At 42.6% G+C, this 17190-nt stretch overlaps 1 protein-coding gene across 2 annotated transcripts in view; it reads left to right on the top strand.

Moving 5' to 3' along the window:
• The first annotated feature begins 2 nt into the window (after positions 1-2).
• Positions 3-17190, top strand: part of ACOX1 (acyl-CoA oxidase 1) — a 34058-nt gene continuing 16870 nt past the window's right edge. The window contains exons 1-4 of one of the 2 annotated variants that reach the window (XM_039476162.2): positions 3-273; positions 546-705; positions 13988-14148; positions 16226-16333. In XM_039476162.2, the coding sequence (XP_039332096.1) occupies positions 165-273; positions 546-705; positions 13988-14148; positions 16226-16333 (538 nt within the window). In that variant the 5' untranslated portion in view covers positions 3-164. Of the gene's footprint in view, positions 274-545; positions 706-6278; positions 6440-13987; positions 14149-16225; positions 16334-17190 lie in introns of both variants that reach the window. The other variant, XM_039476163.2, reaches the window with a different exon arrangement.

Raw genomic sequence — 17190 nt, 5'->3', positions numbered from 1 at the left:
GCGGAGAAAGAGAAGGGGCGGGCCTGGGCGGGCCGGGCGAGCGGAGGCGGGGACTCGCGCGGTCCTGAGGCTGCCTCTTAGGTCCCGGCCGGCGCTGGAGCCGCGGACTTTGGTTGTCACTGCCTCTTCTCACGGTGCTTACTTCGCTGCCGCTGGCCGTCATCATGAACCCCGACCTGCGCAGGGAGCGGGACTCCGCCAGCTTCAACCCGGAGCTGCTTACACACATCCTGGACGGCAGCCCCGAGAATACCCGGCGCCGCAGAGAGATCGGTGAGGGCGGCGGGCGAGACCTCCCTCCTTTCCCGAGCAAAGCTGGAGACTCCCTCGATGCGGAGTCAGAGGGCGCTGTGGGGCCTAGGCCCTCTCGCTCAGCGTTAGGGGAGCCGGGACCCCTACTTCAAGGAGCAGCCTGTGTCCCTGGTGGGGGGATATCGCGATTCCCGAGGTGTGTCCGCGACTCTGAAGTCTGTTGTGATCCAGGGAGGGTGGAACGGAGCCCCGAGTGTCTTTCTTCCTTTTAATGCCCTTTAACTCCCTTGCAGAGAACATGATCCTGAACGACCCAGACTTCCAGCATGAGGACTTGAACTTCCTATCTCGCAGCCAGCGTTATGAGGTGGCTGTCAGGAAGAGTGCCATCATGGTGAAGAAGATGAGGGAGTTTGGCATCGCAGACCCTGATGAAATCATGTGGTTTAAAAAGTAGGTGTGCCTTAGCACAGAGCAAGTGTTGTCAAGTCTGAACTTTAAAGCTGCAGTTTATGGTGTCCTTTCATCACCGTGCTTGGCGTTTGAAGATGCAAACTCGTATATTTTCATGCCACTTTAAAGTTATGTGTGTGGAAAATAATGTGATGACTTTTGTATCCAAGCCTTTTCATGGAATGACATGTTTGTAGAATGCTGATAATGAATGGAAATACAGGAGTTTTTGTTCTGAAGAGTACAGTTGGAAGGTTTTTATAAAAACATTGCTCTAGCCAGGCGTGGTAGCTTATGCTTGTAATCCCAGCACTTTGGGAGGCCGAGGTGGCCGGATTACGTGATCAGGAGCTAGAGACCATCCTGGCCAACATGGTGAAACCCCATCTCTACTAAAAATGCAAAAAGCAGCTGAGCGTGGTGGCCCATGCCTGTAATCCCAGCTACTTGGGAGGCTGAGGCAGGAGAATCACTTGAACCCAAGAGGTGGCAGTTGCAGTGAGCCGAGATAGTGCCACTGCACTACAACCTGGCGACAGAGTGAGACTCCGTCTCAAAAAAAAAAAAAAAAAAAAAAAATTGCTCTGCCCAAGCATCTCAAATTTGAAGATTTACATGCAGAAGCATTTTGCTCTTTGTTACGAGGACTACTATATTTCTGAAACTGGAAGGATTTTTTTTTTTTAGTTGCACGACCAATTAAGTATTTTGGAGCTGGCCGGGCGCGGTGGCTCACGCCTGTAATCCCAGCACTTTGGGAGGCCGAGGTGGGTGGATCACGAGGTCAAGAGATCGAGACCATCCTGGTCAACATGGTGAAACCCCGTCTCTACTAAAAATACAAAAAATTAGCTGGGCATGGTGATGCGTGCCTGTAATCCCAGCTACTCAGGAGGCTGAGGCAGGAGAATTGCCTGAACCCAGGAGGCGGAGGTTGCGGTGAGCCGAGATCGCGCCATTGCACTCCAGCCTGGTTAACAAGAGTGAAACTCCTTCTCAAAAAAAAAAAAAAAAGTATTTTGGAGCAATAGATTATATTATATGGTAGTGTGGACCTGGATGAAGAATAATCAGTCATGTCTCTGAATAAATGTAAAGTAGTCTAGGAACCTAGTAGTTTTGAATTGGTGATAGTTCTTAAATGGTCTTGTGCATATGAGAGAGATGTCGTAAAAACCTGCCTTGGTTCTAGTGTGAAATATAATATCCTTTTTTTTTCAGACCATGTGTTTTGTTGTAGTTTGGTTTGTTTTTGGTTTTGGTTTTTGTTTTGAGATGGAGTCTCGCTCTGTCACCCAGGCAGGAGTGCAGTGGTGCAGTCTCAGCTCACTGCAACCTCCGCCTCTGGGGTTCAAGCAATTCTCCTGTCTCAGCCTCCCAAGTAGCTGAGACTACAGGCACATGCCACCACGCCTGGCTAATTTTTTGTATTTTTAGTAGAGGTGGGGTTTCACAGTACTAGCCAGGATGGTCTTGAACTCCTGACCTCATGATCTGCCTGCCTTGGCCTCCCAAAGTGCTGGGTTACAGGTGTAAGCCACCATGCCTAGGCTGTGTTTTGTTTCTGAGACAGAGTTTTACTCTTGTTGCCTAGGCTGGAGTGCAATGGTTCGGTCTTGGCTCACAGCAACCTCTGCCTCCCAGGTTCAAGCGACTCTCCTGCCTCAGCCTCCCGAGTAGCTGGGATTGCAAGGGCCTGCCGCCGTGCCTGGCTCATTTTTGTATTTTTAGTAGAGGTGGGTTTTCACCATGTTAGCCGGGATGGTCTTGATCTCCTGACCTTGTGAGTCGCCCACCTCGGCCTCCCAAAGTGCTGCAATTATACAAAATACAAAAATACGATTATAGGTGTGAGCCATCGCTCTGGACCTTGTTTTTTTGATTAGAATTAAAACAGGGGCTGACTCAGGGTGCACTGCGTATGAGTTAGCCCTGCTCCACAAGGAGCAGTAAAAATAAATTTAAAAAAATATGGACTTTGGGCTGGGCACGGTGGCTCACACCTGTAATCCCAGCACTTTGGAAGGCTGAGGCAGGTGGATTGCTGGAGGCCAGGAGCTCAAGACCAGCCTGGCCAAAACGGTGGAACCCTGTCTCTACTAAAAATAAAATTAGCTGAGCATAGTGGCTCCCACCTGTGGTCCCAGCTACTTGGGAGGCTGAAACAGGAGAATCCCTTGAACCTGGGAAGCAGAGGCTGCAGTGAGCCAAGATCGCGCCACTGTACACTCCACCCTGAGCAACAGAGTGAGACTCAGTCTTAAAAAAAAAAAAGGACTTTTTTGCCTTAACCTAAACAAATGCTGTTACATGATCCTAGTACATGATTCTCTTGACCTGTAGCATTTCTTCTCATTTATTCCTGAGCATTTTCTCTTTTACGTTTCTCCATTTTAAAGGAAATCCAGTATTTTCATCAGTAAAGATTAAATCATATGAGTGTATAGACTAGAACTGAGCTAAAGAGAATATGTTTGGCATTTAGGTTCTGCCTTTGTGGTAATAATGGTCACTGCCTCTAGTGTCTTTGGTATTGATTTTCAGCTTGACTTGGGTTATTTTTGTGAAGATGAAATGGTTTACTCTGGCCCTTTGGACTTCCCTAGAACTCCACTCAGTTTTAGCTGTATTTTTTTTTTTTTTTTTTCAAATCACCGTCCTTCCAAATGGTCTTTTTTGTTTTTAAAGTTTGTAACTCATGGCTGGGGGAATATTGAGATAGAGTAACTTTTAGATTATGTTACTGATGGTCTGTGTTGGGTTTGTAAATTTAAAAAAAATTAGAAGATTTTATTCCTTCTTAAAATGTTAGGAAAGAAGTGGGGGTTTTTTGTTTGTTTTTGAATGGGTGGTGCAGTGCATTTCAAAGTTTATAGATGATTTCATAACCTGTGACCTGTTCATAATGTGTAACCAGACTCGAGTGAGGTCACAATGAAATAGAACAAAGTCCTTTATGTGGGTTAAAGATTCTTGGACACCAGCAAGTTATTTTGTGTGTCATTTTTCATGTGAAGTATTAAAGTACAAACTTCAACACACCCTTTGACACCCTTCCAGTGTGCCTAGAACATGAAAAGGAGATCGGTTTTTAAGTTAGAGAAGGAGTTTGTAAGTTAGTCCTGGCAATTACTGCATGCCATGAAGTTCAAGCCTGGAAGCCTGGGTAATATAATCTCATTGACTGTAACTCACACCAGTATTTCTTGTACCTCTAAGAAAGAGATCATGCTGCCAGTTAACCATGACATGCTATTAATTGTGAAATACATCACATGTCTTTTTTTTTTTTTTTTTTTTTTTGAGATAGAGTCCTATGCTGTTGCTGCCCAGGCTGGATGGAGTGCAATGGTGCAATCTTAGCTCACTGCAACCTCCAAGTCCTGGGTTTAAGCAATTCTCATACCTCAGCCTCCCACGTAGTTAGGATCATAGGCGACTGCTACAATGCCTGCCTAATTTTTTTGTATTTTTAGTAGAGACTTGGTTTCCCCATGTTGGTCAGACTGGTCTTGAACTCCTGACCTTGGGTGATCCGCTCACCTCAGCCTCCCAAAGTGCTGGGATTACAGTGTGAGCCACCATGCCTGGCCATTTCTTTCTCTTCTCCTCTTCTCTCCTCTCCTCTCCTCTCCTTCTCTCCTTCTCTCCTTCTCTTCTCCTCTTCTCTTCTTTTTGAGACAGGGTCTTGCCTTGTTGCCCAGGCAGTAGTGTAGGGGCACAATCATAGTTTACTGTAACCTCAAACTCCTGGGTTCAAGTGATCCCCCACCTCAGCCTCCCAAAGTGCTAGGATTGTAAACTCCGTGATGAGAGTTTTTGTTTCCACGTAGGTTATATTTATGTAAGATAGAAAAGAAAATGGGGCCGGGCATGATGGCTCATGCCAGTAATCCCAGCACTTTGGATTTTTAGTAGAGACGGGGTTTCCCCATGTTGGCCAGGCTGGTCTCAAAACTCCGGACCTCAGATAGGAGTGCTGAGATGGTCGGATCACTTAAGGCCAGGCCACTTCGAGACCAACATGGCCAACATGGCAAAACGCTGTCTCTGCTAAAATACAAAATTAGACAGGCTTGGTGGCATATGCCCCTAATCCCAGCTACTTGGGAGGCTGAGGCACGAGAATCACTTGAACCTAGGAGGTAGAGGTTGCAGTGAGCTGGGATGACACCACTGTACTCCAGCCTGGGCAACAGAGGGCGACTCTTTCCAGAAAAAAAAGAAAGAAATAAAAGAAGTGGTGGAAACAATCATGTAGTACTTATTTAGGAAATAGGAAAGTAAGGGTATGTTGTATTTACTATTATCTCTTCTAAGGCGGTAGTTTGGTTTCAGGGTTCCCCAACACTGCAATGGCAGCCTGCCCCTTCTCTCCTTTAGTTCATGCTCTGCCCATTGCACAGGCCAAGATAAACTGGTAGTAACATTGCTTCCTAATCATCTTTTAAGAAGTCATGAAGATCAGTTAGATGAGATGTATTTTGTACTTTAAACTCTTTAGATACGCACTTTGTCGAAGTACTAACTTGATCCCCATAAAATGTGTGACACAGCACAGCCAAGGCCAACTCCTGTGGACTCTATTTTGTGAGAAGAGAATGAAGAACTAAATTTCTTTTTTTTTTTTTTGACACAGAGTTTCGCTCTTGTTACCCAGGCTGGATTGCAATGGCGCGATCTCGGCTCACCGCAACCTCCGCCTCCTGGGTTCAGGCAATTCTCCTGCCTCAGCCTCCTGAGTAGCTGGGATTACAGGCGTGTGCCACCATGCCCTGCTAATTTTTTGTATTTTTAGTACAGACGGGGTTTCACCATGTTGACCAGGATGGTCTCGATCTCTTGACCTTGTGATCCACCTGCCTCGGCCTCCCAAAGTGCTGGGATTACAGGCTTGAGCCACCGCGCCTGGCAAGAACTAAATTTCAACCTGATATAGAGTTACTCTGGAGTAATGATCATTGACCGTTGGGGATAAATGTTTACATGCCCACATTACTTATTTGTAAACCCTGAAGAACTTTAGAGATCTAAGATTCTGCCCTGGAATATGTATTTACTCTTCTGGATATTTGATTATATTACCTAGGGAAAGATAGTCAAAATTATTTCTTCCTTGGAGCTCTTGTTAACAACTCTCCAAATAAGTCTTCTGTGGAGTTCCTTCTGATCTTTGAAACAAGTAAGTAAAACCTAAATAAAGCAAAGAAGAAAAACACATACATTCTAAAAAATTCAACCAACCAAACCAGCAAATAATACCAACAACCTCCCCTTCCCAAAGTTAGAGATGTTTTTATGCTAAAACTTAGGTAGAATTTGTTTCCTGGATTAAATGTAAATGTAAAATGAATTGTGGCCTTGAAATAATTAGAAGAAGAAAAGAGACCATCAGGTTCTGCTGTTGGCTTTTTAACAGTAATGAAACAGTAAATATTATACTTGATTTCATAAGAAGGGGTTTACATTTTCCTAACCTTCTCCCTAAAGAGGCCAAAGCTGTTTGGCAAGAATGGATTCTAGGACGCGGTTTCTAGAGGAAGGCTGAGACCCTTTTCTTTTCTCTCCTGTAGACTGCATTTGGTCAATTTTGTGGAACCTGTGAGCCTCAATTACTCCATGTTTATTCCTACCTTGCTGAATCAGGGCACCACTGCTCAGCAAGAGAAATGGCTGCCTTCATCCAAAGGACTCCAGATAATTGGCACCTACGCCCAAACGGAAATGGGTCACGGTTAGTCCACATTGAGGGTCTGTGGGTAACCCACCTCAGGACATCAGTTAACAGTGATTGCCGGCATTTGATTTTTTTTTTCTGCTGCTACCTGTTTGGAATTTTTATTTTTAAATTGTTAAGTCAAAATTCCGCTTCTTGTTTTCTCTTAGGTATTTTTTTCCAGAGACTGGTCCAGGGCTCTGGCCAATAAACATCATTCACTGTTATTTCCTAAAGCCTTTTCTTAGTGAACAGTTTGAAAAGATGGGGTTTACAGTGCAGCAGGGAACCCCATTACGTTACTCTGTCTAATGAGTAAAGACTTTGTTGGAAATTCTTCAGAGGGTTAGTGCCTCACAATATCTGGAAGATGCTTCTCTGCTGTAATGCAGTTAAAGCTGTGGATTTTAATGGGGGCAGCCGATTAGCAGCTACCTGTCTCATCTCTCATTGCCCACTAGCAGGGTGATAAGGCAGTCTGTGAAAAACTCCATGATTCTCTTCATCTGACTTCAGTCTCTTTAGACATTTTTTTCCCATACTTGTCTGGGAACTCTTGTATTGCCAGTAATTCTTGGTTAAATTGTTCCTAAATGTCTGGCTCCCTTCAAAAAGTTTTGCTTTTTTTCTTAATGTGAAGTATGTTTGTTTTCTTAGACAAGACCATTGACAGGTTTGAGTGTTTGAAATTTGAGCTGCCCAGCCTTATGTCTCATTATCAAAATAGAAGGAGTAAAGAAAGGGAAAGAGAAAGGGACGCAGATCATGGAAACATCATTCTGTGTTTGAGTGCTGATTTTGATGTGTGAATTCGTTTAAGGAAAATGTTATTTATTGTGATGTCCATGGAGACAGCAAATTGCTGGTCATGGTTAGACGTTCCAGACACCTTACTAAACACCCAAGACTTCAGGATAGAAGACAGAAAAGATTCTTTTTTTTTTTTTTTTTTTTTTTTTTTTTTTTTTTTTTTTTTTTTGAGACGGAGTTTCGCTCTTTTTGCCCAGGCAGGAATGTAGTGGCCCAGTCTTGGCTCACTGCAACCTCTGCCTCCTGGGTTCAGGCGATTCTCCTGCCTCAGCCTCCCTAGTAGCTAGAATTATAGGCAACCACCACCACACCCAGCTAATATTGTATTTTTAGTAGAGATGGGGTTTCACCATTGGCCAGGCTGGTCTTGAACTCCTGACCTCAGATGATCTGCCTGCCTCAGCCTCCCAAAGTACTGGGATTATAGGTGTGAGCCACCCTGCCCAGCTGACAAATAAGATTCTTTTTTTTTAATTATTTTAATTAATTAATTTATTTATTTTAAGACCGGGTTTCACCATTTTGGCCAGGCTGGTATTGAACTCCTGACCTCAGGCGATCCACCCGCCTGGGCCTCCCAAAATGCTGGGATTACAGACATGAACCACCGTGCCTGGCCTGCCCTAAATTTTGAAAGGAGAGAGGAAGAAAGGAACACTTAAACTATGCTGCTTTATGCACTGGTACAGCGTCAAGAAAATAAAAACAAAACAAAAAAACTGTGCTGGTTTGAGGAGAACAGAAAGGGGTCGGAGATCATGTATGGCTGTGAGCAAGTTTGCATTTGTGAAGAGTTTTTTTTCCCTTATTCCTTCTAGTTTTAGGTATTTTCTTGTATTTGAACCAATGTTGTCTTAATCTCTGTGGTCTAGAGAACAGTGTCCTAAGATCAGCCTTTTTTTCTTGCTGGAATTTTGTTAATTCATATTGCTGTTCTTGGTTGACTATTGATCTTTTCCTTGGAAACAAGTCAGGTTGGTTAATTTGCATCATGTTGCAGTTTTACCTTATATGTAAAAAGTCAACATCAAGGAGATTGGCAATAGAGCGACTTATATAGAATGAGATCTAACTGTTTAGATTCTGAGACTTTGGAAAATGGATCAACCATGATTATCTAACGCGTTCTCACAGAAGTAGCTATAACTTTGAGTTTGGGATTCGTTCACTTCTGGCTGAGAAGTGAAGGAGCCCGGAGGTGTTCACGTTCACTCCATGTTCCTTCCAAATCCTAAAATTCAGTCACCTACGAAAGTCTCAGTCACCAGCCTTATCTCTTCTTTCTAGAGTGTGTCTTTTTTCCTTTAAAGACACGAAGAAGCTCAGACACACACCTGCCCAGTGGGTCTGGGAGCCCACTGGAGTACAGTGGCTTGATCATAGCTCACTGCAGCCTTGATCGCCTAGACTGAAGTGATACTCCTGCCTCAGCCTCCCGAGTAGCTGGGAGTATAGGTACATAACACCATGCCCAGTTGATTTTTTAAATTTTTGGTAGAGATAGGATGTTGCTGTGTTGCCCAGGTTTGTAAGGCTTTTTAAAATCTGGTAGGATAAGTCTGCTGTAGTTACATTTCAAGATAAATGTATTTGGTATTCATGCCTGCCTCTTCTAGATGAATTCTGATCTGAATTTGTCAAGTTCTAAAAAAAAAAAAATTCTACAGGAATTAAAACTTTGTTTTTTTTTCTCCTTCTTTATCATCTTGTATCTACAAGAATAGTTTTATATTGAAGCCTTGTATTTTCTTGGGAAGCTATTTTTTTTCTATTATTTATATCTTCTTTTTTTCCTCCGCCCTATTAGGTATTTATCTTTTTTCTTTTTTTCTTTTTTTTTTTTTGAGGCAGAGTTTCACCCTGTTGCCAGGCTGGAGTGCAGTGTCACCATCTTGGCTCATTGCAACCTCTGCCTCCCAACTTCAAGTGATTCTCCTGTCTCAGCCTCCTGAATAGCTGGGATTACAGATGTGTGCCACCACACCCAGCTAATTTTCGTACTTTTAGTAGAGACGGGGTTTCACCATGTTGGCCAGGTTGGTCTTGATCTCTTGACCTCGTGTCTGCCTGCCTTCACCTCCCAATGTGCTGGAATTATAGGCATGAGCCACCACGCTCAGCCTTCACTTTTTTAAAAAAATAAATTGTAATATTCTCATCTAAGCTATTTAATAAATTTAAAATAATATATTTTGTTACTCTTTTTTGAAACGGAGTCTCTGTTGCTTAGGCTGGAGTGCAGCGGCAGGATCTTGGCTCACTGCAACCCTCTGTCTCCTGGGTTCAAGGTATTCTCCTGCCTCAGCCTCCTCAGTAGCTGGGATTACAGGCGTGTACCACCATACCTGGCTAATTTTGTGTATTTTTAGTAGTGATGGGTTTTCACCACATTGGCCAGGCTGGCCTCAAACTCCTGACCTCAGGTGACCCACCTGCCTCAGCCTCCCAAAATGCTAGGATTATAGGGAGCCACTGCTGCTTTTTTAAATTGTCTTTTTCTTTACTGGGATTTCCATTTGAATGATCCTGACAGATAAGAATGATGTTAATTTTTTTTACCCCTTGTAACCTGCAGCTTTTCTCAGTTCACTTATTGTGGGATTTTATTGTCATTGTTGATTTCCTAGGATGATAACCATGCTGTCTGAAGAGGTGCTTTTTATTTCTTCCTTTCTCATATATAATTAGTCTAATTGTTTTTTCCTCAGTATTGATTGTCAGCTTTTCCAGCCTTGTATCATGTGGAAAGAGAGGCTGGGGATGCCTTTTGATGTTTTGGTTTTAAAATAACTGACTCTAGTGCTTCACTAAGTACGATGTTGGTGCTTGGTAATTTTACAATAAATTATTTAAAAATAATATATCATCTTTATCATGCATAACCAGCTTTTAAAACAAGTACTTGGCTTAAGTCAAAAAACTATGCAGATCACTTTCTCCTTGTAACATTTCTAGATTTCGTCCACATCTCAGTAATCCTTGTCTTTTGTTCTTTTTTCTTCCTCACTCTTGCTGTCATCTTAATCTACTGTAATCCTTGTCTTAGTTGCAAGAAATATTTTTTTTCCTGAAACTTTTCTTTAGTGTCAGAACCATTTGTGACTGTAGTGGTTTTACCCCGACCTGTGAGCGCATTTGTTGTGACCTTAGCGTCCATCTTCGCTCTGTGATACACTCGGATGTAAATCTTCCAGAGTCTGATGGGTGCTTGACAGTGGCCTTCCCTTCACCAGAAATTGCTCTGACTTCTAGTGAAGTAAAACAACCTTCCATGGAAGCACGAAAAGTGGCTGGTCCCAGGTTTCAGTCTTAACTGAGTTTTTGCCTTCCAGGTTCTAAGTGTACATTGATTTTTCTTCCTAGACACTACCCTTAAAAGGCTGGGGACAGTTGACATTCCTGTTTGAGTGAAAAGCACTCTCATCCCATGAATGTGTTTTTCTTGGGATTTCTGCTATTTTTTTTTTTTTTTTTTTTTTGAGATGGAGTCTTGCTCTGTCTCCCAGGCTGAAATGCAGTGGTGAAGTCTCGGCTCATTGCAACCTCTGCCTCCCAGGTTCAAGTGATTCACTTGCCTCAGCCTCCCTAGTGGGATTACAGGCACCTGCCACCACGCCCAGCTATTTTTTTGTATTTTTAGTAGAGACAGGGTTTCACCATGTTGGCCAGGCTCGACTCGAACTCCTGACCTCAGGGGACCCGCTCACCTCAGCCTCCCAAAGTGCTAGGATTATAGGCATAAGCCACAATGCCTCACCTTTTTTTTTTTTTTTTAAATGATTATAGTGTCATTTGTCAAGTGATAGGAAGTTAGAAAAATAGTACTAAGAGACCCTGTGAACCCATCACCAAGTCTCCACCACTTGTGGGATTTCCATTTTCAGTGCTTCCAGGGACAGCTCTGTCTTTTTCAGCATGTCTTTTTAGCATCTTCATTACAGTCAGTCTTTAGTACATGCTGTGCTTACGAAGTAATCTCCGCAGCTAGGAGACAGGACTAGGTGACATGGTTCTTTTTTTGAAAAATAGGTTTAGCAGGTAAAAGTACCATTTCCTTACATGCATATATTATGTAATGTTGAAGACTGGGCTTTGGCAGTACCCATTGCCCAAATAGTGAAAACTGTACCCAGTAGGTAACATTTCAGGCCTCAGACCCCTCCCATCCTCCCACATTTTGAAGCCTCCAATGTCTGTTTTGGTTTGTTTTTTGAGACAGAATCTCTGTTGCCGAAGATGGAGTGCAGTGGCACTATCATGGCTCATGGCTCACTGCAACCTCTGCTTCCTGGTTTCAAGTGATTCTCCTGCCTCAGTCTCCCAAGTAGCTGGGATTAAAGGCACCCGCTATCACTTGCCTCGGCCTCCCAAAGTGCTGGGATTACAGGCGTGAGCCACTGTGCCCCGCCCCCATGTCTCTTACTCCATTCTGCATGTCAGTGTGTACCCCTTGCTCAGCTCCCATGCTAATGAGATTCTTGTTCTTTTTTTGCTATTATCTTTTTTCCCTGAGCAAGTCTCAGCCTTAATTTCTTCTCTGTAAAATGAGGGATGCAGTCACACATACTTAGATTTTTCTTTTTTTTTTTTTTCTTTTTTCTTTCTTTGTGGAGGAATTTGTACGCGATTTTTCTTTTTCTAAAGTGTGATTGCTTGGTGGAAACACCAGCCTCTAGATTGGAAGAAGCCATTGATCAGCCCTTGTCAAAGTTGTTGTCCTCCTTAACTTGCATGGAACAAACAGGAATTCAAAAACAAACATCTTTAGGCTCATTTCAAAGACACATAGAATGATAAGAGCAGTGTGGAGTTAACAGATTTGGAACTGGCAATTAAACAGAATACCAGTAATGTGGGAAAACGCAAAGGCATATAGAACAATTTCCTATTCTTAGCAATAAATTCACACAGAATCCTGTCACCTGCACGTTTTAAATAGAAAAGAATGACCCCAGAATGTGGATTTAAAATTAATAACGCTAAGATGGTTATTATCATTAGTGATAACTTCTATATAATTGTAATGGAGAGCTTATTATGCATGAATCTGTAACTTGTTATTATGGTCTTCGCTAGAAATTGCATGTCTTTTATTTCTGAAATAAATTATTGGGATGAAGAGTACTGTGAGTTTTTGTATTAAATTGTTTCAGTAGAGCATGGCTGAATATTTAACATGATGAATCTGAATGAACTGATCAGAGTTGGAGCCGGTCGAGGTGCTTAATGCCTGTAATCCCAGTACTTTGGGAGGCCAAGGTGGGCAGAGCACCCGAGGTCAGGAGTTCAAGACCAGCCTGACCAACATGGAGAAATCCTGTCTCTACTAAAAATACAAAATTAGCCCAGCATGGTGGCGCGTGCCTGTAATCCCAGCTACTAGGGAGGCTGAGGCAGGAGAATTGCTTGAACCCGGGAGGCAGAGTTGAGTTTGCGGTAAGCCGAGATTGCACCATTGCACTCCAGCCTAGGCAACAAGAGCAAAACTCTGTCTCAAAAAAAAAAAAAAAAAAAAAAAAAAAAACGCAAGGAAATTATCAGACTTATGTGAGAAATGTGGTTCTACACTGGACGTTCTGTGGACAGAAGAGAAAAAATCCCAGCCTAGAAGCATTATTGAAATTGCATTGAGAAAAAACTTTAGTCTAGGGGTCAGATTGTCACTCTGAGAGAACTACTGCATTCTGTCTCGCTCTCATCAGAGGAAATTCTTGTACCAGTACCACTCAAATTCTGTGTTCTCCAACTCCTGGCCTCAAGGGATTCTCCTACCTTAACATCCAAAATAGCTGGGATTACAGGCACATGCCACCACACCCAGCAAATTCTCCATTCTTTACAAAAAATTTTTTTTTCTTTGTTGAGACAGTCTCACTCTGTTGCCCAGGCTGGAGTGCAGTGGCATGATCTCGGCTCACTGCAACCTCCACCTCCTGGATTCAAGCCATTCTCCTGCCTCAGCCTCCCAAGTAGCTTGGATTACGGGCATGTGCCGTCATGCCTGGCTAATTTTGTAGCCTGGAGTCTTGGTCAGGCTGGTCTCAAACTCCTGACCTCAAGTGATCTGCCCACCACAGCCCCTCAAAGTTCTGGGATCATAGCCATGAGCCCTATACAACTTTTCAAATTCTCGTTTTTTGTTTTTTTTTTTTTGAGACGGAGTCTTACTCTGTCACCCAGGCTGGAGTGCAGTGGCGTGATCTCAGCTCACTGCAACTTCTGCTTCCTAGGTTGAAGCGATTTTCCTGCCTCAGCCTCCTGAATAGCTGGGACTACTGACTCTCACCACCGTACTTGGCTGATTTTTGTATTTTTAGTAGGGATGGGGTTTTGCCATGTTGGCCAGGCTGGTCTCGAACTCCTGACTTCAGGTGATCTAACCACCTTGGCCCCCCAAAGTGCTGAGATTACAGGCATGAGCCACTTGCACCAGCCTCTCAAATTCTCTTTATTTCCTTTAATTCCTGGGCTGGGATCCTCTGCCTGGCACACATGGTTTTGTGTTACTTTGGCTTTGGAATCAATAACCAATCCCTGTCATCATACTCCTTGCTGACTCAGGAAAAATGGAAATTACCAAGAGTTATAAAGCAATACAGAAAGGTACAGTGCTCCCATCTATGATTAAGTGCACGCAGCTAATTAATACTTAAGAAGGTTTTTTTTTGTCTCCTCTCCTTGCTCTGTTTAAATTGCTGATTCTCTCACATCTGATGACTCTTCTCTCAAATGCCCATCCTTGCTATTTCCTCGAAGTTTTGTGCACCGAGGGCGGCCTGAGCCTCTGGATCTTCACTTGGGCATGTTCCTGCCCACCTTGCTTCACCAGGCAACTGCGGAGCAGCAGGAGCGCTTCTTCATGCCCGCCTGGAACTTGGAGATCATTGGCACTTATGCCCAGACAGAGATGGGTCATGGTATGGTGTATTCAGTCTACTTAATGGGTTGGGCGGGCCCCCGTGAACTTAGCATGTATTGGAGTGCCCACCATGTGCCATTGATGAAGTGTCAATGTTCTATGGTCTCTTTAAATGAGCTCTTTTTGCAGAGTCCAGGTTTTAGTATAAACACTGCTTTGTAGTGATAAAATTATTGTCTTTTATGCCATAGTTCCCTTCAGAAGGTCAAGAATGGCAAGACAGGCCTTATTTACCAAGTGGTTTTTCAGTGTTACTAAGGTCATATAGAATCTGTGTGCATATAGAGCCTAAAGCTGTTATTTTCTTCAGTACTATCTGATTACCTTTATTACTGATACCTTAATGAACTTTTGAAATTCCAGAAGAAATACAAATAATAATTTGTGCACTCTTGGATTTGCTTCAGGGAAATGGGTACCTGTTTTTGTGTTTGTTTTGTTCTGTTCTTTTGTTTTGTTTTGTTTTTTCCCACCACCTGTCAAGCAGGAAATGGGTACTTATAACCAAAGTATGTAACATTTTATGCCTTGGAGTTATTTGTACTTTGAGCCAATCAGTAGTTCTACAAGTGACTTAGCCAGGGAGTAGAAACATCAAGAGAAGCGGAACTTGCCAGCCTTTGGTTTCAGACTCTGTGTCTCCACCTTTCATTGATCTTTCCATCCCCTCCTGCTTTCTTCATGCACCTGGGTGGGCTGGTGGTGGCCGTTGTTCTTTGCATCTGCTCTGAATTGGTCCGAGTTTGCCATTCATTTGCTTATAGCTTCTCTTTTTTTTTTGCTCTGATGTTGCAGAAGAACTGGTCTAGGGTGTATCTACCACTTGCTTCTTATTTCCGTATAGCTGTTGCTTTTTACTTGGTGCTGAGTAGTATTTTACAGGATTTTCATGAAACTACAGGTGGAATAGTATTTGTTTCAGTTGTGCTTTTGAAAACATTTTGTCCTTATCTGTCTTTTTAATGTTACTGCTTTTCTGTAAAAGCTGCTTCTTTGATGAAAGCTGTCTGTGTCTGATTTGTTGGCTCCCTCTCAGGAAAGTTGTGGATCACACGTAAGTTGGTTATTCAGCTTGGAAGCTTCTAAATGTTTCAAAGTGTAAGGGTTTAATGAGGTTAGCGTTGTAAAAGCAGACTGGTAAAGGGTTCCTAACATTTGCTTTGTTACAGTATTTTCATGGAGAGTGCCACCTAGAACATTTTTCTATAACTTTTTAAAAATAAGTTTGTTATATTTTTGTTAAGATTTAAAACATAAGCATAAGACCCTGTCTATCCCAGTATGCGTATGAACCTGGAAACTCTTCCTTGGCGCATTAAGGAACCAGCTAGGACTAAGTTAGACCTGCTACTGTAGGGTCAATTGAGACCTTATTGTTGGACCTTTAGGAATTTTTTTTCTTTTTTCTTTTTTTAAATTCTTTTTGTTTGTTTTTGTTTTTTCTTTTTCTTTTTTCTTTTTTCTTTTTTTTTTTAGGAATTTTTTTAAAGTTACATTCTAGGTTATTTCTCCCATAACGGTTATACTTTTCAAATGTCTTATTTTCCATTCTAGCAATCATTCTGAAATAAATTTTTAATTTATAAGAATTTTAGCTGAAATGACTTCCTCTCACATGTTATCTTATTCTCATTAGTATAGAATTCTAGAATGTTGAATGGGTGTTGTTAATACAATACATATGAGTTGAAATTGGCATACTGCAACTCAGAGATAGGTTTAAAAGGACAGTTAAAATCCCAGTTAAATTCATATATTGTGATCTTAAAAATGTGATTCTAAGTTCCTTTATATTTTCCTTTAGTTGCTATAAATAAATGTAACAAATCAAATATAGAAATGGAACATACATGACACTTACATTTTCAACTTAATGGGAAACCATCAGATAGTATGGGAAATTCAGATCTTGGTTATCAACCAGTTGTAGCTCATCTACAGGTGTTTTTTGTTAGATTTTCTTTTTCTCTGAGATATGAGAGAGTTTAAAGGACTGTGCAGGAAATTTTACCTTGTGCCTATTTTTTTTTTTCCATCTCTTTCTTATTTGACGTCAATGTGATTTATCTCCTTAGGAACTCATCTTCGAGGCTTGGAAACCACAGCCACATATGACCCTAAAACCCAGGAGTTCATTCTCAACAGTCCTACTGTGACCTCCATTAAATGGTGGCCGGGTGGACGTAAGTGAATTTTTCAGCATTTATTGGATTTTTTGAAGGTTTGTCATGAGATTTTGCTTAGAATGTAGTGCTTATATGAGAATGTCTGCCAGGCTTGGTTGGCTCATGCCTATAATCCTAACACTTCAGGAGGCTGAGGCAGGCAGATCACTTGAGGTCAGGAATTCAAGACCAGCCTGGTTAATATGGTGAAACCCTGTCTCTACTAAAAATACAAAAATTCGGTTGAAGGCGGAGGCTCATGCCTGTACTCTCAGCACTTTGGGAGGCCGAGGCAGGTGGATCCCCTGAGGTCAGGAGTTTGAGACCAGCCTGGCCAACATGACAAAACCCTGTCTCTATTAAAAATACAAAAATAGCCTGGCATACTGGCTGGCACTTGTAATCCCAGCTACTGGGGAGGCTGAGGCAGGAGAATTGCTTCAACCTGGAAGGCAGAAGTTGCAGTAAGCTGAGATTGTGCCATTGCACTTCAGCCTGGGTAAAAAGAGAGAAAAGTTCGTCTCAAAAAAAAAAAAAAAAAAAAAATGAGCCTAGCATGGTGGAGCACACCTGTAGTCCCAGCTACTTGGGAGGCTGAGGTAGGAGAATTGCTTAAACCGGGAAGGTTGCAGTGAGCTGAGATCACACCATTGCACTCCAGTCTGGGCAATGGAGTGAGACTCCATGGTGGGGGCTGGGAGATAAGGGGCAGCCGAGCATAGTGGCACATACCTGTAGACCTGTAGTTGTGGCTACTCAGGAGGCTGAGGTGGGAGGACTGCTTGACTCCAAGAGTTCAAGCCTGCAGTGAGCCTATGATCATGCTACTACACTCTAGCCTGGGTGACAGAGTGAAACCCTATCTCCTAAAAGAA

Source organism: Saimiri boliviensis, chromosome 17 (genome assembly GCF_048565385.1).
Source record: "Saimiri boliviensis isolate mSaiBol1 chromosome 17, mSaiBol1.pri, whole genome shotgun sequence".
NCBI classification, from domain to species: domain Eukaryota; kingdom Metazoa; phylum Chordata; class Mammalia; order Primates; family Cebidae; genus Saimiri; species Saimiri boliviensis.
The sequence above is the reverse complement of the archived record's forward strand: the minus strand, read 5'-3'. Positions and strand labels throughout refer to the sequence as shown.